Source organism: Pollachius pollachius (assembly GCF_949987615.1).
Source record: "Pollachius pollachius genome assembly, chromosome: 7".
Lineage (NCBI taxonomy): Eukaryota > Metazoa > Chordata > Actinopteri > Gadiformes > Gadidae > Pollachius > Pollachius pollachius.
Window position 1 is genome coordinate 23,204,342 of NC_136940.1, and position 24,353 is coordinate 23,228,694.

The 24,353-nt window shown below is 47.4% G+C and overlaps 3 protein-coding genes across 3 annotated transcripts; all 3 read left to right on the plus strand.

The window, feature by feature from the left end:
* Positions 1-11,783: 11,783 nt before the first annotated feature.
* On the plus strand, positions 11,784-13,305 carry LOC307078316 (uncharacterized protein; the record flags this gene model as incomplete). The annotated part of the gene is made up of 4 exons (XM_079740059.1): positions 11,784-12,155; positions 12,323-12,477; positions 12,658-12,773; positions 13,265-13,305. The coding sequence occupies exons 1-4, from the start codon at positions 11,883-11,885 to the stop codon at positions 13,303-13,305; spliced, it is 585 nt and encodes a 194-aa protein (XP_079596185.1). The 5' UTR covers positions 11,784-11,882.
* A 217-nt stretch (positions 13,306-13,522) lies between these two features.
* LOC307078424 (ras-related protein Rab-11B-like) lies at positions 13,523-17,230 on the plus strand. Its single transcript, XM_079740216.1, has 5 exons — positions 13,523-13,662; positions 14,852-15,047; positions 15,308-15,501; positions 16,037-16,117; positions 16,215-17,230. Exons 1-5 carry the CDS (start codon positions 13,623-13,625, stop codon positions 16,358-16,360), a joined length of 657 nt encoding a protein of 218 aa, XP_079596342.1. The 5' UTR covers positions 13,523-13,622; the 3' UTR covers positions 16,361-17,230.
* Positions 17,231-18,192: 962 nt separating this feature from the next.
* On the plus strand, positions 18,193-24,329 carry marchf2 (membrane-associated ring finger (C3HC4) 2). Its single transcript, XM_079739489.1, has 5 exons — positions 18,193-18,343; positions 19,259-19,579; positions 20,148-20,343; positions 20,482-20,691; positions 21,615-24,329. Exons 2-5 carry the CDS (start codon positions 19,398-19,400, stop codon positions 21,768-21,770), a joined length of 744 nt encoding a protein of 247 aa, XP_079595615.1. The 5' UTR covers positions 18,193-18,343; positions 19,259-19,397; the 3' UTR covers positions 21,771-24,329.
* The last annotated feature ends 24 nt before the right edge of the window (positions 24,330-24,353 follow it).

Sequence of the window (24,353 nt, forward strand, 5' to 3'; positions counted from 1 at the left end):
ACTCATGAATGATTCAGCCAATTAGCTGTCTCTGTTGGGAGCTGCCAGCTCGGCGCTTTGCTGAGCTCTTCTCCGAGCCAGACTCTGGGTTTCGTCCTCCGTGGCGGAGGCTTAGTTCAACAGCGCCGGGATCTGAGCGAGCTGGTTAAGCCAAAGTCCTTCTTAATGGTCCATGATCTGCCCAATGAAGGGTTGAGCCACCGCGCGGCTAGCCGGCGGCTCGCCCTGGCGATACGCCGGCTAATCCTTCACGAAGGACGGTGTATGCATCCAGTTTACATATGAGTTTGTGTGTTTGTGTTCAAGTGTCTTGCGTGTGAGAGTGTAGTTCACTATGCACTTCGTTAGCCTCATAGCATAATTGCCTGAGTCATTTTTTGGCCAAATTATGATATCTAACTCGAATCTCATAACGCTGCTGTAAGGCAATCATGCTATGAACCTATATAGTTTGTAAGTGGATTGTGCATCTTGATAAACCTTAAATGTTTCATATAAACTCTATAAACCCGTCTCTGTCTGTCTCCAGTGACGGTCAGGAAGTAGACAGAGCCGCCGCCGCCGCCGCCACCTCTTCTACCATCGGCCCTCCGGCCCCGGGGCCTCGGCCTCCACCCCCCGGCCGGCTCCTCCCCCCTCGAGGTCCCCCGGTGGTGGTGGTGGTGGAGCCGGACCAGGCCAGCCTGATGTCGGGCTCCGGCTGCACCAGCCAGGCCTCAGTGGACGACGACGACGACGTGCCAATCACAGATATCTATTTTGTAAGCGGCGGCCGAAAAGAGCGAGACACGAGCGCACGTGCACGCACACACACACACACACACACACACACACATGCACGCACACATGCACGCACACAGACAAACAGACACACGTGCAGACACACAAAAAACACGTGCACGCACACAAACGCACATGCACACACACAGACACAGACCCAGACAGACACAAAGAAACACATGTGCACACACACAAACACACACAAGCACACGTGTGTACACACGCATACACACACAGACACACAAACAAACACACGTGTGCACACACACATACAAACGCAGACACACACACAAACGAGCCTTGGTATTGGCATCACATCACAAGCACTGCAGGCTTTATACACTGGGCGAACCTACAACCGAACCACAGATCAGACTAAAACAACCCCGTCCACCTCCTCGGATATGGGATGTTCTATTTTACGCTGAATTCATATGGACAGTGTGTGGAGAGAGTGTGCACACTTTATTTCTGGTAAGTCTCATCTAGTTGTGCGGTACGGTGATAGCTGACTTAAAGCCTCTGTTCCTGGCCCTATGGGCTGTGCAATAGACCTCTGTGCCAAGACGACGCACTAATTGCACATTGTTAACAGTGGCAGTGACACTCAAAGCGATTACGCATTAGACCAATTATGTTACATTGATCTGTGCAACCCCACATTTAAATCAGGCCACACTGTCTATACAACAAACCAATATTCCCAGTGCAACCGTAGCATCGCTGCTCCTTCCCGCCCGCGCCGTTCTTCAAACGCACGGACGCCGTCCTACAGAAGTGCTGACGGAGGCGTCCCCCATAAAGCAGGGGGGACAGGGCAGCCCGCCACGCCAGTGATTATAACAGCGGTGTGACCGGCAGCAGCCCGGCACTGTGTCACCCTGACAGAGCCCCGCTGGCCGCCGAGGCCCCGAGGCCATGAATGGATGCATGATGCGTGTCAGGTGGACGACTGGGAGCGATCGCCGCCACAGATAGCAGTCCCCCCCCTCTTCCCTGGCCCCGGTCCAGAGAAGTGTCCCCTATCAGTGACTGGAGCCGTGCTCCTCTGCGATGTAGTCGCTGAGGCCCTGGATGGACGGCGCTGGCCCTGGTTTATTGACCCAGGTGGTGCACCCCACCTCTCCGAGCTGCTCCCACTGCAGGCCCCGTCTGCCAGAGCTGGGCCGGATGCAGAGGACACATATGGGCCCAGGAGGTTTCCGTAGAGTTGAATACGTTGCTCGCCCTGTGGTGCTTAACGAAGCAGAGAGGAGCAGAGTGTTGGAAGACGTCCGTTGTCGTCAGCCGACCGACCCGCACAAACCCCAGCGATTCGCGTGGCCGTCTCCGGTTACCGTGCAGGTGTTCTCTGTCCTTCTCTGAGCGTCTCTCTTTTCCGCCCCCGTGACCGGCGCCAGGTTTCCACGTCGGCCTGTGCTCCGGTGTGGTTGCACGGCGCACACACTGGTCCACCAGATCCAGGCTGGTGTTAAATGTTTCACACCGCCAGGCTTTTTTCCACTCTGAAACGGGGCCGCAGACAGATGTCAGCGGGCTGGAACCCTGCACTTAAAGGGCTGCGGTGCGCGTTCACATCTGGGGGACGTCGAGAAAGGGAAACGGTACTGACGCAAATTCAGTCAAGCAAACAACTAGGTTTTAGCTTCCCGATGGGTGTGGGAAATAGTTTCCACAATATGCTATTATCGATGGATAGAATGAAATAAGCCCCTGTGTACAAAAACACATTTTAGGCCACAGTAATGCAGTTAGCATTGAATGTGCAGAGGTTTCACCTCATAGGTCAATACAATTGAACAAATTAGATCAGAGATACAAGAATTGATGCTGGCTTTTGCGCTCGAGCAATTCAAGGACGCAGTGACACACCTCCAGCCAACATGCCGCCTGGCCAATCAGCGAAGAGACTGGGCGTGTACTGACAATACATCACGCCACTTCCTCGGGAGACCAGCGGAGGGCTGTTTAGCTGCGCCAAGTAATGCTGAGTGACTGCTCACGACAGTCCTGATGTCCGTGTGTGTGTGTGCGCGCGCGAGCGTGTGTGTGTGATTGTATGTGCGTTCGATGCTCCTTATCTCACAAGCTCCGTAATTCGCTTGCGGTGAGCCGCCTCCACCTTCACTCTTCATGATCTCCTCCTGCTCTCATCACCTTTATCTTCCTCCTCCCTCCCCATCTTAATAACCCCTCCTGCTAACCTTCTCCTCACGACGGTTCCTGCCGGTCGCGCTTCACGTTTCCTTCCTCTCCGACCGCGCCCTACATCTCACACGCTGCCTCAGAATTCCTCTCGGCTTCTTCTATCGTTGCCTTTCACATAGTTCCCCCCCCAACCACCCACCCACCTACCTCTTCTTCTCCCCCCTACGTAGGTGGGGGGGGGGGCAGCTCTTTTTACACAAGCGAGGTACTCTCAAGGTCATGCTGTTATTGTTTTCATCATGCTGGTTTCTTTATTCTGAGGTCACCATCGCTCTCTCCATCGCCTCTCTCTCTCTGACCACACTTCTGCTGTTCCTTTTCGCTGTGTGTCTGTGTGTGTGTGTGTGCGTGCGTGCGTGTGTGAGTGTGCGTGCGTGCGCGTGCACCAGTTCTCCGACAGGAGAACTGGGGTAGCTTCTCCTGTCAGACAGAAGAGGAGGAGCGGGCCGCACTCCGGCGACTCAGTAAGTGTGGAGCCCGTTGGTTAGGATGAGAGATGCTGGCTCATTAGCCTTATAAGATACCCCCCCCCCCCGCCCCCCCCCCCCCCCCCCTCTCCAGGGGCCCACGTAGTAACACTGTGCGCCCGCGGTGGTCCTGCTTCCCCTCGCTGCTTCTCCCGACACCTGCGGTCGCTCTGGGGCTCCGACAAACGGGGAAAACGTTTCAAAAAATCACAGGGGCTTCAAACCTGTGGTGATCCCCTCTTCCCGCTGCCCAAAATACTATCTTCTGAGAGGTCGATGCGATTTAATGGTTCACTCCGCACGGCACAGGGTTCGCTTGGGGTTCCCGCTGGATAAAATGCTTGAGTGCAGCATGTACCCTATTCTGATGGGAGGAATGGGTGGTGCACTGTAAGAACATCCCCTTCAATGTCATACCACGTGACTCGCTTTGTCATGGGCCGAATAAGACTGCGCTGTACGCATGGCGATTGCATTGTGGGCCCGCGTGCGTGTGTAGTGTGTGTGCGTGACGTCAAGCCACGGTCCCTCCCGCCCCCTGCCCCCCGCCTCCTCCCTCATCACAACACGCCGTGCCTCTGCAGCTGACTCCCGCTCTTAAAGGGCCAGCTACCACATCCATTCCCCCCCGTGCACTTGGTTTTGCTTCCTCACATCTCGTGATGAAACAAGCTTTGTTCTCTCCCTCAACGGAGAGGGAAGGTCATCCTCCCAGTCTTCAATTCAACTGCCAATGCCCAGTTTGTTTTTAACGCTCAACTCATCCACCAGTATCCTTGCTTCCTTACTTCCTTCCTCCCTCCCTCCCTCCCTCCCTTCCTTCCTTCCTTCCTTCCTCCCCTATAGACATGCCTGTTCCTCCTCCTCCTAATCTCCTTTTGGCTGATGCAGTCACCCCCCCCCCCTCTCTCTATTTGCTTGCTAGGGGCTGGCACAAAATGGCCAGTACACGAATGGAAGTAGGAGCGACAATTTGATTCATTACAATTTCAATTTCCTCAGTACTTTTTTGTACGGTTCCTTTTGTTAATCATGTATTTGGTGTCTCTCAATAGGACTGATGTTGTACTCATGCTTGCCGCACAATACACTCACATGTACACAGACAAATATCTAGAGCCAGATATAATTGATTTTTTCTAACCGATAAACTCCAGGCATACGTTCAAACTGCACACACATTCTCCCAAATGATCGCTCAAAGCTCACACTTTCTGCAGTGTCTCAGCCGCACGTCCTCTTTTATGCATCTCTAATCTTCATTTCCTTGTCTTGTCTTGTCTTCTCTCCTGCCTGTCCCCTTTGGCTGCTTCTGTCTGCCTGTGTGCCACCGACATCTTATCTCCTTCCCTTTGGCTCCCCCTGCCGTCCTGGGCGTGTATAAGCAGCCTCCAGAGGACAAGACGTGGGTGTACTCTCCGCTGCACGTCGGCTCAGAGTCTAGCACCCTGCCAGATGGGGAAGGGGATAGTGAGACCGTAAGTGAGAAGCATAAAGAGGAACCAAACACAAAGAAATCAACACTAGATTAGGGGTTTTAAATCGATATCAGCCTATCCTAAAGTGTCTAGTATTAAAACCTACTTTAGGTAGAGACGAAAAAAGATCATCTTCCACTGTGCCAGTGAGAAAAGCTATATGGTTTCTATAAATCTAGGTAGACTGTAAAAACGAAATGCTACCAGGACTGCAGAAGAGGTGAGGATGCCTGAGTACCTGTACAACTTGTTCTGTACAGTACAACATACAATTCAGCCCTCCAGTGGCATTGTGCTCCCTTGCTGCATGTCGTCTACTCTGACGCCCTACTGCCTGCCTGCATTAGGTCTCTGAGTTCCTTAGTTCTCTAGGCAACATTCAAATCAATGTGTTGAGTCATATTCCTTCCTGCACAATGCTTCATGGCTAATAGCATGTCTCATTGAAACCAGTTCTCCCACGAGGTCGGTGCATTAGTCCATCTATTTGGTGGATTGAGGCCGCACATCATTCGTGTGTTTCTCGGATGACATGGCGATGAAACCATTGATCTCTTGCCTTCCTTGTTTTTATCAACCCCAAGTGGTCCGTCCCCTTGATCAGACACATTTATTCTGAGGCATGACTTCAGTTTAGCGATTCTATTGAGGACTCTGAACGAGTGAAACACATTGTCTTTCTGGAAGTACTCGAGTGATTCCTTCTCATTTTCACCGATATAGTCACTTAATATCCAACACCGAAGGCTGTAGTTGCAACGTTCATTCGGTTCAACACAGACACCTGCACATGAATACAAGTGTACAACATTTTTTTAAATAGTGGGTTTTTTCTGAGCTGCTAACAATCTGTCCCGTTCTGTGCTGGTTCAGTGGCGTGCCAAATGTCTGCCCATTATGAATCAGTGATGCTTTCCCTCATCTATAGGATTACACTCTAATTTATCTCATGCTCTGCCTCACTCTCTATCTCTGTCTCCCTCCTGCTCTCCCTCTCCCCCTCTCTCTCTCTCTCTCTCTCTCTCCCTCTCTCCCTCTCTCTCTCTCTCTCTCTCTCTCTCTCTCTGTGTCTCCATCCTGCTCTCGGTCTAACTCGCTTTCTCTCCTTTCTCTCCCTCTCCCTCTCTCTCTCCCTCTCTCTCTCTCTCTCTCTCTCTCTCTCTCTCTCTCTCTCTCTCTCTCTCCTCTCCTCTCTCTCTCTCTCTCTCTCTCTCTCTCTCTCTGTCTGTGTCTCCATCCTGCTCTCGGGTCTAACTCGCTTTCTCTCCTCTCTCTCTCTCTCTCTCTCTCCCTCTCTCCCTCTCTCTCTCTCTCTCTCTCTCTCTCTCTCTCTCTCTCTCTCTCTCTCTCTCTCTCTCTCTGTGTCTCCATCCTGCTCTCGGTCTAACTCGCTTTCTCTCCCTCTCCCTCTCTCTCTCTTGCTCTCTCTCTCTCTCCCTCTCTCTCTCCCTCTCCCTCTCTCCCTCTCTCTCTCTCTCTCTCTCTCTCTCTCTCTCTCTCTCTCTCTCTCTCTCTCTCTACAGAAGTAGACCCTCTCTGAGCAGAGAGGAGTGGACTAACGGGCTATGACAGAAGCTCAGGCCCCACCGGCGGGTTCCCTGGATCCCGGTTAAACCCCGGTCCAGCGAAGGGCAGAGTGGGGGAGCTTCTGGGATGACACCGGCTGCGGTACCGTCGCTTCGCCGCCACCAAGCCCCCAGAGATACCGATAATAATAATAATAATATTCATAATAATGATGATAATGTTAAACGTGTAAGTAACAGGATCCAGACACATAGGGCTGTGTTCTGTCTCGTCTGTTGGCTCAATCAACCCACTCAGACGTCTCTGCCAGTCTCACATTCCTCTATCAGATGTTATCGGACGGTTTCATGATATCACCTTAATTTATATATCCTCTTATTGTGTGTGTTTTTTTTATATAAGCACTTTTTTCCGCCCCAGTCGTTTTACTACTGTGAAGATCTATTTATTTGTGTTTTGTTGTTTGGGTGAGGGTTGTTTCCAGGCCTGTTGTTCATTCACTGGAGGGCTTCTCTACCTTATGTTTAAAGCGTTTTCAGTACCTGTAAAAACATTTTTTTATTACATTTTTCATATTTAAGAGCAGTCGAGAATCTTAATTGTGTTGGTTTGTATATTCATCTAATATTTATGGGATTGGAAAATGAAAAAAGGTTTTCCAAACACCTTTTAAAAAAAAAAAAAACACTTCAGAAAGTAGACATTGGCAATCAGTTATCAATGATCATTGTCTTCCGAGGTGAACCCTTTTTTTCGGACTGATTCAAAACATTTTACAATTTAATTGGGTCCTGTAGTTGTCACTTTATTGTGAACTATGAACATCATCTTCCCACAACTGGCTGTCCTCAAACCTCTTTAAGAAACACTTTATCAGATGGATGACATTTGAAATATTTCTAGATTTAGCAAAACAGTTGTAGTATTTTGGGTCAATATGTGCAGTGTGTGACTTGGTGAGCAATACGACGTTTGTGGAGAATGTGAACGTTTGCACTTGAGTCGTGGTGGCGGGGGGGAGGACATATGAACTAGAGGCCAAATGATCCACGACATCACTCGTTTTTAGCACAGCCATCTCAGTTTATTTTCAGTTATGGAAGAAAAGTTCTACTCGGCTGTTAGACGGCTTTTTGGTTTTACGAAAATAGTGTTTGTAACAGTGAAGTCGATCACAATCATTCTAGAATAAGTGTTTACTGTAATCTCTGTGGCTAACGTTGAAAGGACTCTCAAGTTTCCGTGGAGTGAAGTTATGATTATGTCAACAAAATTAAAAAAAAAAAACTATTCTAGTCATCCTCTGTGAATACACTTTTCCTCAGTTGGTGCGTGAGTCGTGTCAAGGGAAGTCAATGTCAGACGTTGTAAAATCGATGTTTCCATCTTCATGACGTGCAGTGGCCAGTTGTCATCCGTTTGCATCACATGGAGCCCATAGCAGCAATATTTTGTACAGTTTAGCTTTTAAGTTCATTATTATTGCCTTTGTGGATTAACACAACATAGGCCTGTCACTTATGTTTTTCCACCTGTTGCGTTTTTATTATTTTCGATTGTTGTGCTCCTACGAATGTGTACATATGATTATAAATACATATACAAAGATATATAAATATATTTTCCATTTTAATTGGAGAATATTATTTTTATTTGTTTTATTTTTTTGCTGCTGGCAAGAAATTATTGCGATCTACATAATTTACTGTACCATATCAACGATGTGTTAAATGAGATACAGCTATATTTATGGTCCATGAATCAGAGCTGTGGCTTTGTAAGATATTCAAAAATGAGAGAAATGTGTCCAATTGACTCTAGGCCTACATGCAAAATCAATAGGGGTTCTTCCGACTGTCCAGCTGTGTTCGTGTTCGTGTTTTCAACGCCATGTGCCCTCATCTTAGGGAGAGTCTTTTACAGAGACATAGCATGTTTTAAAAATGAATATGCATATCTGACGTGTATTTATGTATATCTGTGTATATTCATCTATTTATACACGATGATAAATAGATGGCCTATGTGTTTGGACTCGACCTGATTGAATACAAAAAAAATAAAGCCGTTCTGTCTGAATCTTTTTGTGCTGCTTTGTTTTTGATGTCTGCAACCGGGAGCGGATATGCGTTCTATTGGTCTATTTTGTATGTTCTTCTGGGTTCATTTCATGGCGTCTGGGTCATGGACATATTAAAGAAGGTCTGGGTATATAAACTGAATGTGAACTCCTCGCGAGATCACGCTTGTCTCACGAGGCCAACAAACCTCCCGCCCTAGCGTAGACAACCAAAGCGTTGACGTATCAGAGAACGCTCCAACAGTGAGGGCCTCTTAAGCGATGTTTCCAAGGAGAATAAATAACAAATTGTCAACACATTTAAATGAGAATGCTAGCGACTAACAGATAAATTCTACAACTACTTTCGACAAATGGCTTTGAAACTTTTACGATATTGTCCTTCCTCCAGAAAATGAGGGATGATTTAGAACAAGACAGCCTGCCCGTCAAGGTATGTCGATCAATGTCAATCAATCGGTGTGATTATTTTAGTCCATACACCCATCATTTAAACGTGCGCTCAAAACCCGCCTTTTCAAGATCGCTTTCACCACATAACCTCCTTCCCTTATCTCCCCTTCCTCCTCTTAACTAGTCCTAGTTTTAGCTACTTATTTTATGTTATCCTATTTAATTTTTTTTTTTTTTTTGCTTATATAGGCCAACGTTCTAATTAAATGATTATATATTGTGTTCACTCTGTAAAGCGTCTGAGTATTTAGAAAAGCGTTGTATGAGTTGAATGTATTATTATTATTATTATGCCTCCCTTTATTTCAAGGGGCTCGGGAATCCCATCAGTCATGAGGGCCTTGGACATAACGGTAGCAGGTGCTCTAGTGTGGAAAGTAGGCTAAACGGTGAGAAATATTGATGTTGTTTAAGGCATGCAAATGGTACCATCTCATTTATTGGTTTTGGGAGTTGTTGGTTCTGTTTTAACCAGATCATAATTCAGGTTCAGAAACGAGTATATTTTTAACAAAACTGCACGATGAGATCGACTTTGGTGAGGTAGTAGATGAGATGGTTCAAGAACGCTTCCTCCAGACTAAAGTCAAGGTGGGTTCGCACTTTGATAACTCTTTGATTTTGTCATGATGATTGTTTACAGTTTGGTGTAATATTGATCAGTATTTAAACGTATTCTCTTTTCGAGAAAATGATAATGTTTTCAGCCATTTTTAGAAAAACTACATCAGCAAGCCACTAACGTTGTGGTCAGCTACAATGACATGGACGAGAAAGAGCTTAAGAGGTACCAACAGACCAGACATGTAATCCTCCATGTCCCAACCCTGCAAGAGCTCCTTCTAAAGATCGGCTTTAGCAAAAATATGGTTTGTAAGGATTACAATTCGCTAAAACTATTTACTCTGCATAGCTCCCCCCCTTACCCCTGCACACCCCTCTCACGCACTTATTGTATGGTGTGCTTCCTGGCACTCTATGTACGCACTTATTGTATGGTGTATGTCCTTGCTCTTAAAAATAGTACTTAGTTGTGTAGCATCTTATCCAAGCTCTCTTTGTTGTATAAGGGGAATGGATAAACCTAACAATTGTTAGTGCTTGGTTCTATGAACATCCTTACTGTACCGACAGCGATATATATCGTTATTTATCTTTCTCCTGACAAATGTACTTTAAGTCTCTTTGGATAAAAGCGTCTGCTAAAGGCCCTCAATGTAGTACATGACCTATATATAAGATACACCTGTCGTGTGACAGCCAACAAACCCCTTAACATTATAAAACATTTTGTTCTGCCGCTCCTTTTTATGCTAACATCTACCACCGGACCAACCAGGAAGACATTCAGAGCTACCTGATTGCCGCCGACCGGACGTGCTTGTTGTCGGAGAACGAAGCCCTGAAGCTGGAGCTGAACGACGCTCAGAGCAGACACCAAACGGTGGTCAGCGGCCTTCACTCCTCCCTCCAGTCAGTCGAGCATGAGAACAAGGGAGCCCAGTACAGTTTGCACCAGAGCATCAGACACCAACAGGACAGGGTACAACTGTTTATGATGCGGCATGGATATTGAAAAAAACATTCATGTTTGACAATGGTGTTACACTAAACGTCAATTTGTATTTTGTGTGCACCGAATCATGGTGGACACAGGTGATTTCGATGGAGGGAAAGCTAAGTGAATACGAGAGGCAGGTCATCTCACTGCAGCGGTATCTACTGGAAAGCACAGACAAAGCCCAGATTCTGCAGGAGACCCTGAGCAGCTGCAAGTCGACCCTACAGTCTGCAGAGCAGGACATGGAACTGACAAAGCAGAAAGGACTCGATCTGCAAGCTGCACACAGGGCCTCACAGGACAACAACCAATCACTGAGACGCAGCCTCCTCGCTGCCGAGGAGCAAGCAAAGTCTCTCAGACACAGTGTCAGCGAACTCGAGCAGAAGATCGAGCTCCAGCAGAAGAACCAAGCGTCCGAAGAAGAGGGGGTCAAATCCCTGAGACGGAGGGTGGATGAATCGGAGGAGAAGGTCTTGTCCCTGGAGGGGAGCCTGAAGGCTTCTGAAGAGAACATCTCGTCACTCAGGCAGAGCCTGAGAGCATCGGAAGAGAGGGTCGCCTGCTTCGGGCAGAGCCAGAGGACCTCTGAGGAGCGGTGTCATTCTCTGCAGCTCAAACTCAACTCGGCCGAGGAGGCCGTGCGAGCGACTCAGGGCTCCCTCGGTGTGGTGGAGTCCGAGGCCGAGAGGCTGAAGGAGGCTCCGGGCTCCTTGGAAGACAAAACCCTGCCGCCGCAGGACACGTTACTGGCCAGTGAGAGCCACCCGAGCGGCACCGCCGCTCAACGGCGAGCCCTGGAGCGAGGCAAGTCGGAGGAGCGGGAGAGCCTTCAGGTTCTGATCCGCTCTCTCGTCGGCTGCGAGGAGGAGCATCGCAGCCGAGCCAACAGGCTCGACCTGGAGCTGAAGCTGGCCAAGGAGCGGCTGGCCCTGCTGCAGGACAGCGGGAGCCGGACGGAGAGCCGCCACGCTCAGGAGACGGCTCGGCTCCAACACCAGCTCCTCAAGGCCGCCAACAAAGCGTCGGCCGCCGAGAAGGAGCTCCGAGCCCACGGTGGGTTTTTGTCAAAACTTGAGGAACTCTGCGCTCCTTTATTCAAACCAGTTCATTGTCTTTCATCCGTCCTTCTCTTTTTCTCCGAGCGAAGTTGCCGAGCTAAACACCAAGTTGCTGAAGGCGCAAGCAAGTCAAAACAGAGAACTGGAGGGGGTGGCAGTGGTTGAGAGGGAGCTGCAAGACACCATCCTGGACCTCAGGTTTGCTGGTCCGCCGTGTAGTAGTAGCGTCATTTATAACGGCGTTGCGGCTTCACAAACAACTATGTCATGTTAGACAGACAGGAGCTACACGTTCAAACCATGGAGAAGGAAGGCGCCCTGCAGTGTCTCAGGATGAGACAGAGGGACCTCGCCGAGGTCCAGCACCACCTGCAGGTAGACCTGCTGAAGTGCAGCCACGGCCGCGAGCCGGGAAGAGGACACTGCACCCCTAGAGAAGCTGAGCAGAGGGTAGAAATGGACCCCCTGAGAGCAACGCTGCGTTCCGTCAACCATGAACACGCCCTGACCGACGGGCAAAGAAAGAAGGGGTCGGCAAAGGTATGGGAAAGAACCGAACAGCGGCAGAAGCTGGTGAGCGTTGAAATACACCGATGGTGTTCAACTATTTAAGTAACTGACCCAAGTAGTACCACCTGTGGAACCATCTGTGGTGGCATGCACTAGCAACAGACCTGCATGTGTTCCTGCGTGTGGTCTGTGGACAGGTACACGGTCACGGGCGCAGCGTGAGGGAGGGACGCCGGGACAACTCCCCGTGTAGACTGCCCCACTCGTCGTGGAGGGACACGCCCCCGTCCCCCGCCGACTCACCGGCCCCGAGCTGTGATTCTACAGGGCCGTCTTCGCCATGGTGCAACGGGTAATGCCATTCAGCATCGAACAATGTCGAGTCAATGTCAATAAGGGGACGGGAGACGGCCTCGACAACTGGTTGTATTCAGTCGTAGTGGTTGGGTTGTGTTCCAAAGTTTAAACAGGGTGTAAAGGCAGTTCACATGAGTCCGTCCCTTTCAGTAATGATCCTGTTTGTTTGCTTCAGAACACCTTTGATTATGGATGGAAACAGTGAGGCCAGGTGCCTTACTCAGCTGGAGCCTACCGAATACTTGCAGAATCTACTGAAGGTGCAGAAAAAGCTTAGGGCACTGCAGTCGAGTAAGTAGCAACATGAACTGCATTTATACAGTGCTTTTCTAACCAGTGGCCACTCAAAGTGCTTTACAATATTGCCAATCATTCACGCACACATTCACGGCGGTGTCAACCATGCAAGGCGACAGCCAACTTATCGTGAGGTTAGGGTCAGGTTTCTTGCTCAGGGACTCCTTGACACTCAGCTATGGGGATCGAACTAGCAACCTTCCGCTTACCAGACAACTGGCTCTACCTCGAGGCACATGCCGCCCCCGAAAATATGGGGGCGAATAAGATGATGCCAAATGTAATTTTGCCATAATCCCCCTAGTTTGCCTGAAATTATGATAATTTCTGTTATCCCTGTCAATCAACTGCATTAATAATACAGGGAAGCATCAACTAAAACCCCTAGGGGACTTTACACTATCATGTGTGTTTAAGACATTGTGTTGTTCAAAATTACTCCATCATTTATGAAGACCACATCCTTCCCCCTTTCTGCCCTACAGTGGATCGCCAGAAGACAATGAACGACATGCGTCTGCCATAAAACCTACGCATCATCTGAAAGTTACACCTAAAAAAAAGTGTAATAAAAAACAACTGCACTCAAGTTTTATTATTTTTTCTGAATTACCAGATGGAAAACACAATATAATGGAAAACAAGCCACATAGTTTGCTTGTGATTGGTCGATGAATTCATCAGTCAAGAGGCAGGGAGTCCCAATTGGTTGAATCGGTTGTCAATAATCCCGGGTGGCCTTTCTTCCTCATACTGTCTGTGACCGGTGGACCGGAGTCAGCGGTAGGGCAGGAGTGTCCGTTATCCGTTCAGAAGTGGCCTTTATCAAACTTGTCGTGAAAAATGGGGGCCCGCGATGACGAATACGACTATCTATTCAAAGGTAAGACATTTAAAGATAGGGCAGCGATGCAAACTTTTCGGTGGACGTGAAGTTAGGTGACAGCCGTCACCAGTACGGGGCGAGGAAGTCTCCTAGCTGGCTTGGCTAAGCGCTACTGGCAGCTAACGGAAGGTTTACATTATACGTGTCTACATAAAAAAAAGTTTACCAGACAAAGGTATTTGATCGTAACCAAATGATGCTGCCTGACAACATACGTGTTTCGAGTAGGGGGTCGGGGTCAGCAATTAGTACGTGTGTGCTAGGTAGCATGAAGTCACACTGATGGAATTCGCTATGGTCAGATGAGTAGTGCGACTCAGCGGCTAACCCGTTAGCATTATAGATGCTAAGCGCACAGCTGATCGAGTTAGTTTTCATGCGTTTTATTGATGTCGGTCCTTCAGAAACAATGTGGTGGACATACGCTTCCAATGCTCCGGACTGAGATGTGAACACTGCGACTGATGTCATCATAGCCATCCCTGCTTGTGTTGTTTATTCTTGACACTGTGTGTGTGTGCGTGTGCGTGTGTTTTAAGTCAGGTGGGTGTAGTCAACCCCACGGGCCATTAAGACACGTCAATGATGTCATGTGACCTGGCTTTAATTTCAACAGCAATGCACTCACTTTGTAAACGACTTAGTGTATGATCTGTTGTGAGTTCCTCAGTGCAGCGATGTGTTGGGAGTTCATGTACAGCTGCAACGCTTTGACTACCAGCTGCAACACTAACGCCCATGTTACCTTGGTAGCGTCTTAATATTTGCTTTGATTGCGGAAACGTTGCGAAACTACAATTGGCACATCATCAAGAAGGAGGCCGACGCAACGCCCGAGAGCAGACATGTTTAGACATCCTTGCGATCAACAAGTCAGCAGGGCAATGGAGCAAGACCTGCCACTTCCGTTGAGTGCATCAGATGGCAGCTGATGCAGCTGATGATGTTGGATGTTGAACAACTCTTCTGCAGGAGGTGTAGCAACGGTTCAAAGCTGTAGGCCAGCAGCACCATCCAGGAGTTCTTGGAAGGATGAGCCAAACCTCAATTCCCCAGTATTAATTAAGCTGCTGCTCCACCTGTGTGTATTTTGTCATTGCCCTGTGTGTGTGTGTGTGTGTGTGTGTGTGTGTGTGTGTGTGTGTGTGTGTGTGTGTTATATTTATGTTGTGTGTTTTGCTTCTAGTTGTACTAATCGGTGACTCAGGAGTAGGGAAGAGCAACCTGCTTTCCCGCTTCACGAGGAATGAGTTCAACCTGGAGAGTAAGAGCACCATCGGGGTGGAGTTCGCCACCCGCAGCCTCCAGGTGGACGGCAAGATGATCAAGGCTCAGATCTGGGACACAGCTGGCCAGGAGCGCTACAGAGCCATCACATCAGCGTGAGTCGGGTTGGTTCGTTTTTGGGAGGACACTTTAGTTGCGGGGGCTTCAGTTGCGGGGGTTCAATTAGGGGGAGGGGCACCAAGTAACAAGTCTCTGAAATAAGAATTAATATTTACTCATCTCGGAGATGTTCTCAGCGGCTGACTTTGTACACGGCTGTGTTTTTAGTTTTCTGATTTCATTTTTATCTCTAGAAAATGGAACCTGGCTATGGCCATGTATGGCTCCATATAATCACTCCTTCCTCGGCCTGCAGGTACTACCGGGGCGCGGTGGGGGCTCTCCTGGTGTACGACATCGCCAAGCACCTGACCTACGAGAACGTGGAGCGCTGGCTGAAGGAGCTGAGGGACCACGCCGACAACAACATCGTCATCATGCTGGTGGGCAACAAGAGCGACCTGCGCCACCTGCGGGCCGTGCCCACCGACGAGGCCCACGCCTTCTCAGGTGAGGCGCCGGCGGTCGGCCTCCAGAAGCGTGGCGTTGAGAAGAAGCGTGGAATGGACTGTTAAGAGTTGTTAAAGGTGACGTATTATGCCACCCGGTGTGATTAGCCGTTTACAAGCCGTTCTGAAAATTGGCCTCTTCTGAAGTCACGAGTGCGCGTGTCCACCTAGATGTGTGCTGGATGGATCAGTCTACCAGCCTAGCCCGTGGACTGTGGCAAACGATGCTCATCTATCCGTCATAGATCGAGATGGACACACCCACTTGTGAGGTCAGAAGCGGCAGAATTTCAAAAGAGCTCGTAGTGGCTAATCACACTCACACCTGGTGGTATAATATATCACTTTTAACCCAGCGATTGTTAGTACTTGGTTCTATAAAAATCCTTATTGTACCGACAGCGATATATTGTTTCTCTTTCTTCTGACCAATGTACTTATTGAAAGTCGCTTTCGATAAAAGCATCTGTTTAATGCCATAAATGTAAATGTGAATGTTAACTCAGAACCTGTGTTTTTGCTTCTGTCCGCCTCAGAAAAGAACACACTCTCGTTTATTGAAACCTCCGCCTTGGACTCTACGAATGTAGAAGAAGCATTTAAGAACATTTTAACAGGTTGGAGGCGTAAACCATACAAACGATATTCTCCCTTTTTTACTTATACGCCTTGCGTTCCTATGTCATACCCCGTCTCCTCCGTCTCTCTGTACAGAGATCTACCGCATCGTGTCACAGAAGCAGATGTCCGACAGATCATCGCACGACGATTCTCCGGGCAACAACGTGGTGGACATCAGCGTTCCTCCCACCACCGACGGTCTGAAGGGAAACAAACTCCCGTGCTGCCAAAGCCTGTGACGACGTCCATCACCGTCATCAGTTACTGCAGCCTCATCATCATCATTAACTTCATCATCATCATCATTAACTTCACCACAACCACCGTCAACACCACCATCAACACCACCATCATCCTCGACATCTTCATATGCCGATGGACTCCCCCTGAAATCTCCTTCTTCCATACAGTTGTGTTCTGCTCTTGAGGGTTCTGACTCCTACGGTGTGTACCGCTGCGTGAAAAAAAAAAAAAGTATCTGGGGGTCTCGACTGTTGTTCAAGACTGAGTGTTGGTTCTATTTCTGTTTGTGTCGTCTGTTTTTTGGTTGGCTCGTTGCTTTGCTCTTCTTGCATTTCATTTAGAATTTTCATCAAAGGAGTGTACATCGACACTGATTGTATGACCTAGTCCTTTGGTTGGACTGGCGAGATATCTTGAATTTGTCGTTTTGTACTCCAAATAGCAAGTTTCTTTTTTTTTCTGTGAAATGAAACCATTGCGGTGATACTGTGATACTATCTTTGTCAAATCTGGATTTGATTGTTTTCTCTTTTCTCTTGTTCTTCCCTTAACTCAAAGTAGCCCGGGGTCTTGGGCGTTAAACAGGGCAGCATTGCTTTAGAGCTATTTTTCTCTTGTTTGAGCCATGTAGTAAGGTTGTGTGGTGAACAATGAGTATCAGCCGGAGACCTTTAGCGATGGATTGAAGTGATAGGTTGGAGTTTGGCCAAAATACATCAATAGTTTATTTAATTTTTTCTTTGACAGCATGAGTTTGCATAAATACCAAAGAAGTTAATTAGATTACTGCAAACATTGGGATGATGTCACAGATACGCATGTTTTTCAACTTTTTTTTATCATTTTGTTTAATATTAAAAACTTTTACCCTACCTCAATGCTTTTATTGTCATCAAGCCACCGTTCTTGTAACATAACAACACAATAGCTACATCACTATTCCACCTCTGTCCTAATCAGTTCAGTTGGCAATATACCTTACTGCCATATCATAATTGAAACGCTTTTAAGTAGGTTCCCATAGAAAAGTCCCAAGGAGTACAATGCTGGGTCCTTATTGCTCATTCATAACAAACTCCCATGCAAATAGTTCCGTGGGAAGCACCTCTAAAAGTTTAGGAATTCTACGGACTTAAGAATGCCTGGCATGTGCATGTTGAGGTCCTGTATGCCCAGCTGTCCTCCAATAGCATGCCACTCCTTCAAGGGGAATCAGGCACAACAGGTGGGGACCATAAAGACTGGGTTAGGGGTGTGGACGAGCATAGGTGTGGAGCGGCTAGTGTCTTATCAGTGACTTACCAAACTTTTAAACTGAATGGAAGAAACCTTAAGTTTAACTTAACATAAATATTCGGCCATCATGAAAAACTTTACTAGGATTTCACCTTAGGTCACCCAGAATTGCTTGGGCTGCCCTAGAATAAACCGCACAATTTCGTATTTCGTAAGGTGAACCGTACAAAGCACAGTTAGTCACTGTATCCACTTTTTAGCGAATACTTTAGTTGTCCTTGTCCCTTCGACCATAAATAACATTAGTTTGGCTCCGTCTCAGAAGAACAGGCGATGCCACCTCCCTTCGGAGTATTTTCTTTAAGGGTAGCTGCTAGATCCCAGGATCTGTGCGTACAGTGGGCGACTCCTCTTTTCGTTACCAACCAATCACTAATCATAACATACGGTGGGCGGTGCTCGGATTGGTTGTCAACGGCAAGCGGCCCCGCCCTCTATACACTCGGGCCCTTGGATTGCCACAACCCGGTTAAACTCACTTTGCTGAGTCTGAGAAAAAGCGGAACCTTGCCTGCTGTTGTATATTGTCAGCTGAGCGCAAGCTAGACATGTTGTTAGCCATCTTAGTAAACGCGTTTGAACAACATAGCCTCTACGGCAGGTATCACCCATGTGTGATGTTTAAGTAGTACCATTTGCACAGACGCATCATCTGATAAAATGAAAACGGAGCCAAATTCGAGGTAATTTTTTCTATATTCCCCCCCACCCAGTTTAGTCACGTAGCTTACCTGCTAACGCTAGCAGGCGACGCGCTATCAACACAGCTGAGGGGATTGTGGCATGGATGAGCTATTACTAGTGTGTCTATCTATTATATACTGATAGCAAATGTCGTGAAAGAAAAATGATCAAAACAAGCTGTCTACGGCCTAGGTTCATAGTCATGGAACGTAATACATACTTGAATACATGATGTGCTGCTTTGCAATTTGGCCATTAAAGTTGCATTCACACTGTGTCTGCTCTGGTTGACAATGCACCACAATGACTGTCAAACACACACACATACACACACACACCTAATGTACTTATGTGTAACTGCATTATACATGCATTCACTACAATTGTTGAAGCGTGTTGTAAACGGGTGACAGCATTGTAGTTTGCCGTCCCTTATGTATCCACTCTAATAATTGGACGTCTCCATATACATTTTCATATCGATACCCACGGACTCACTACCAGCTATTTAAATCCCACTCAACCGAGCTGTTGTCGTCACGCAGCGTTATCTGAAGGGCGACAGGCGTTTTCCTTTGGCCGCACCTCACTAGTCTTTGGCTGACTGACTTGGCGATACATGAGAGATTCCTTTAGCCTTAGCTGACGACTATGACTCCGAGCTGCTGAAAGGTTACAAAACATGGATGTCAATGGCTAAGATCGCCTTAGTTGTTGCACTGTATCAAATGAGATGTAGTCAGAAGAGCAGCATGCTAGTTTGTTATTCATTTATGTATATGCTTTTGCTGTGAAAGAGGACATGCCTGTAATGTGTCATTTTATATTTAATTGGCCAATTCGGTCTCAACCCATGATATCAAATTGACAGTGTGGGCCGTGTATTCATTCTCTCAACTTATTTTCTGGCTCAGTTGGGCCTAACCCATCCAACCCGTGGGAGAGAGCAGAGGTGCCTTCTTCCTGCTCCCCCACAGTCAACCCCTTCGTCCCTGACACTGACCCCCCCCCCCCCCCCCCCCCCCCACCGACCTGCGTGCCACTTCCGTAACCATGACAACGGGGGAATGCTGTCACCTGCCCGGCTCGCTGTGCGACTGCGCAGGAAACGCCGCCCTGTCCAAGAGTGTGGAGGAGGTGTGCAGCGACGGCCAGCCCGCCCAGTACTTCACACAGGTCACCGCCAAAGATGGCCGTCTGCTGTCCACCGTCCTCAAACCCCCGGTCTCACAGAGGTGAGGCTCACGCTGGGAACAGACTTCATGTGTTCAGAGTTCACCTGGACTCTGAACAGCCTCCCCTTACCCCCCCACACACACACCCCTCTTACGCACTTATTGTGTGTTGTACGTCCTCACACTTAATCTACGCACATATTGTCTGTTGTACGTCCTAGCACTTAAAAATAGTACTTAGCATTGTACGTAGCATTGTTTGGCATCTTATCCTAGCTAGCTTCGTTGTATACGGGGAATGGGTTAACCTAGTGATTGTCAGTGCCGTGCACTTGGTTCTATGAACCTCCTTAATGTACAGACAGAGATATCTTGTTGTTTCTCTTCTTCTGACAAATGGACTTATTGTAAGTTGCTTTGGAAAAAAGCATCTTCTAAATGCCCTAAATGTAAATGTAATGGAAGGACTTTGAATTTATGGTATCAAAAACTATTTATGGTTTACTGGTTTTCACCCCAGCCGTTATATTGCTTACCAAACATGTCAGTTCGATCTCGGTCAGGCTTTCTGGATCACAGGTTAAAATGTCACTGATTCTGAGCTCGCGCCTCTGATCCGCCCTCCCAGCGACGGACCCATCTGCCGCATCTGCCACGAGTGCGGCGCCGGCGAGAGCCTCCTTTCCCCCTGTGACTGCACGGGCACCCTGGGCGCCGTGCACAAGAGCTGCCTGGAGCGCTGGCTCTCCGCCTCCAACACCAGCTACTGCGAGCTCTGTCACACGGAGTTCACCATCGAGCGCCGGCCGCGCCCCCTCAGAGAGGTATGCCCCGCCCCACGCAGCCCTCGCTGTGGTTGCACTTTGTGAGAGACGTCCCGACACTGGTATCGGTATCGGGACGACTCTTTTGCAAACCTCCTCATTTCCGTTCCTCCGTGCTTCTACCCCCCCGCCGCACAGTGGCTGCGGGACCCCGGGCCCCGGAACGAGAAGAGGACCCTGTTCTGTGACATGGTGTGCTTCCTCTTCATCACCCCCCTGGCGGCCATCTCGGGCTGGCTGTGCCTGAGGGGCGCTCAGGACCACCTGCAGCTGGAGAGCCGGCTAGAGGCGGTGGGCCTCATCGCCCTCACCATCGCCCTCTTCACCATCTACGTCCTCTGGACTCTCGTAAGTCACGCCGTATGGAAGTAGAGGGCTGGTTATGGTTCCACGTCGACGCAACGCAAAAGGGGGTTCAGGGACCCGTTTCGTCCTTGCGGACCCTCCTTGCGTCCACCGCAAGGGCCTGACGTGCGCCTCCCAAAACGTGTCACCTTGAGTCGAGGCGACGCTGCAGAAGGGGCGGTGATTGTTCCGCGCACTAAAACCCCGATGCAGAACCAAAACAGGCGTGGTCATTGCGTTGCGTTACGTGGAACCATAACTGAGCCTCTAGACGTGTGCGTCAATACACTGTACTGCCTTGAAAAAAAGCCACAAAGCTGAATTCCTTAAGAACCACATTGGTTGGTTACTGCAGCTACAAGTACTCTTTTATGCACTCTCACTGTTATCTGTTACACAAATCACTAATCCAGACGATAAACAATAGGTTACATTGGTTAAAACTATTCAGAAGAGAGACTCAAATGGGTCTCGTTGATTGGATGGTGTGTTACATATAATGTTGCACAAGTTCTGTCTGCGGGCTTGTTTGCCGCATGGAAAGTGAGCTCTGGTAGACTGTTATTGCTCGACACATTGTTGAACAAACTGACTTATAGAAACTTATGACTTGTACAAAAATGACTGGTCAAGGAAAAGGTTGCAGCTAATATGAGCTGTTCCTCTCCTTTGCGGCGGTACACCACAACAGTGCTACATAAAGAGGATTCCACTTATGCTACCTGAGTTCAGATTGCTGTCTGTCTGTCTGTTTGTGCTGTTGTGTCCCTTGCTTCAGTTTTAAATAGCAGAAGTGGACAAACTGCCGTTTTTTTCTCCCCACTGTAACCATTGTTTCCTTGAGAGGATGTAGAGCTTTTAACGAATGACGGAAACTCATTTAGTTTTGTCCGTCTTTCTGTCCACTCCCTGTCTGTCCTTGGCAGGTGTCCTTCCGCTACCACTGCCAGCTTTACTCTGAATGGAGGAGAACCAATCAGAAAGTACGACTCCTCCTCCCCGATACCAAGGGCTCCCACACTACCCAGCATTCCCTGGTGTCAACCAAACTATTGAAGTCTGCAGACGAGAGCATCGTATGAGCTTGAGTGGAGAGCACAGGTAATGTCGCTATGGTAACGCCTGAGGCTTTTGAGAGAAATCCCCGATGGACTTTTAACAAAAAGCACTCGTGGATACGTATAATACTATTTCATCGATTCATCGATTCCATCAGCACTTTTTCTTTTGTACATGCTGTTTTTCATTGAGTCCATGGTTGCCCACAACACTTTCTCTGTCAAACTCTCTGGCCCTTTACTGTTTGCTGAGGCACTGAATAATGCTCCCCAACACTTACAGGACTTGCAAACACAAAGAGCCTAGGGCCTGTCTAATCTAATTATTTTCAGTAATCAATCATTTCCTTAAATATACGATTTTTAAAGTTCGTGATTTGGCCCTTCATTAGTCTATGCAGGAAAAAACACACCCACACCAAACGTCTCTGATTGATTCTGAGGGATAAAACCAGTTGGTACTTCCCTAAATCTCATCGGAATATATCAATCCCTTGTTTTTGGGATGAGAATATGAATTTGAAAGGCTTGTATGTCCTGGCCTCAGAAGGCATTTCTGAGGCCAGACAATAAAGCACTGAGCTGGATGGTTCTCCACGTGACGTCCTGTTGAAGAGACGCTTCTAGGCACAGCCTGTCACTCGAACTCACTGGTTCCCCTATTATCAAGTCCTTTTCTATTTTATTTATTATTTTATATTAACTAGGGCTGAGAGGAGAATCCTTCTTGAGCATTTATTATTCTTGCGCCGGCCGCCAAAGTGCCACAGCAGTGACATGTTGGTGTCGACTTGTGTTTATGTGCTTTCACAGTGCTAACAGGAATTATACACATTTGCCAAGACTGTTGATTAGCTCCTATTACGTGTGGCAGCAGTTGCTCATTGTGTAAAGTGGATTATATTGCTAAGTAAGAGACTTGATCAATCCCAACCAGCTCTGTCTGATTCCAGCCCATAGCCTTCATCTATCCAGTCATTGGATATTGTGTTCTAAAAGAAACAAGAAGAGATTTTATATTCATTTGCTGCAGTCTGGTGCTATTTCTCATTTTTCGAGAACCAGCGGCTTTTGTTTCTGTTGTAGTACTTTTCATATGTTGGATGGATTTAAATTCATTGGTGACCCTCTGTTGGTGTTTAAATGTCTAAGTTCTTCCTAATGTGCCGTTCTTCACTTGATGTCATGTTTATTGTGTTGGTTCATTCTCATGAGTGTGTATAATATGAAGTGTCCCCCGGAGTTTCCAAAGGAAACTCTTGTCCATGATGCAGCCAGGCCAAACGTTGAGGTTTATGCACACTGTTCTTATTGTGGTATTTTTTATGTATATAAATAATATTTTCTGTTTTATTGTAATCATGCTTGAAAAACATTTTGCTAATTTGTAGATAAGTGAGTCTGACAATTCCATTTATGGAAGTGGTTTACTGTGGTTACTGCCACGTACAAATGTATACTTATGCAACAATCGTATAGTTACTGAATGGGAGAGGCTTCTTAATGCAATTAATGAATTAAAATAACATCAATGTTTTGAGAAAAGAGAAGAAGTATTTGGGGGTATGTCTTGACTGTCAGCAAACATGTGATTGCTTATTCCCGCTCCTTTGCTTTATAGTGTTGATGGTCACCTTAAACTTTTTAAATTATTAAATCAATACGGTACAAGGGAATTGGGTATGAGTAATAATATATTAATATTGCAATTTCAAATGGATGCGGTAAGGGTATAACCCCAAAGCACAACTCCCTGTTGCACAAACACAGAAACCCATCCGCAGATTGATTCCTGTGTTTGGCCAACGAGGTGAATGTTGTTGTCATTCAGAGACACTCCCAGCAGGCTTCTGTCTGCATGGTTGGTATGAGTCAATCAGCTATACATAGACATGAGTTTACTGTGATCAGTTACTGGTTAGGGATGAATCCTATTAGGACCTTGCATTGCGACAATACATATATCTATAAAAAGTGCTGTTTGCTGATTCTCTATAGGATTAGCAAAGAACGTAAAGATTATATAGAGGGCATCTACTTACTGTACAACAAGGAGCAGAACACCAAGTAGCTCCTACAAGAGAGCTAAACTAAGTCTCTCATCTGCAGTGGGCTGTGTACACAGGTTGTCTACAATATATGCAAACTACCGGCTCTCAAGGGGCCGTAGACCTGCTTTCTCATTTCTATTTCTATTGCAATTGGAAAAAATAGTCATGGGTCATATTCTGTCCAAAGAACCGTTGAGTCATGTTTTTTGAACACAGTGTGTGGCACTCGGACTCCAACGCTGTGGAGATAACCAGTAGGGGCATCCTTTGAATTTCCAAATAAGAAATCGGGATTTCAAATTATAATTTTGCACATCACAGGGAACATGTTTTTTTGTGTGTGATATTTGAATTTGAATAGTTGTAAATCTGTTTTTATGGGGGCGGGGGAGTTATCAATGTAACCATTTGTAATTTATGTTTGAAATGATTCATGTTAATAAGTATTATGATGTGCAGTTAAGAGGGAGTTAAGTCTTCACTCAATCACTGTTATTTGCAATTCAACAGAGACATGTTTGCAACGCAAATAAAAGACAATGCTTCATAATGGGAG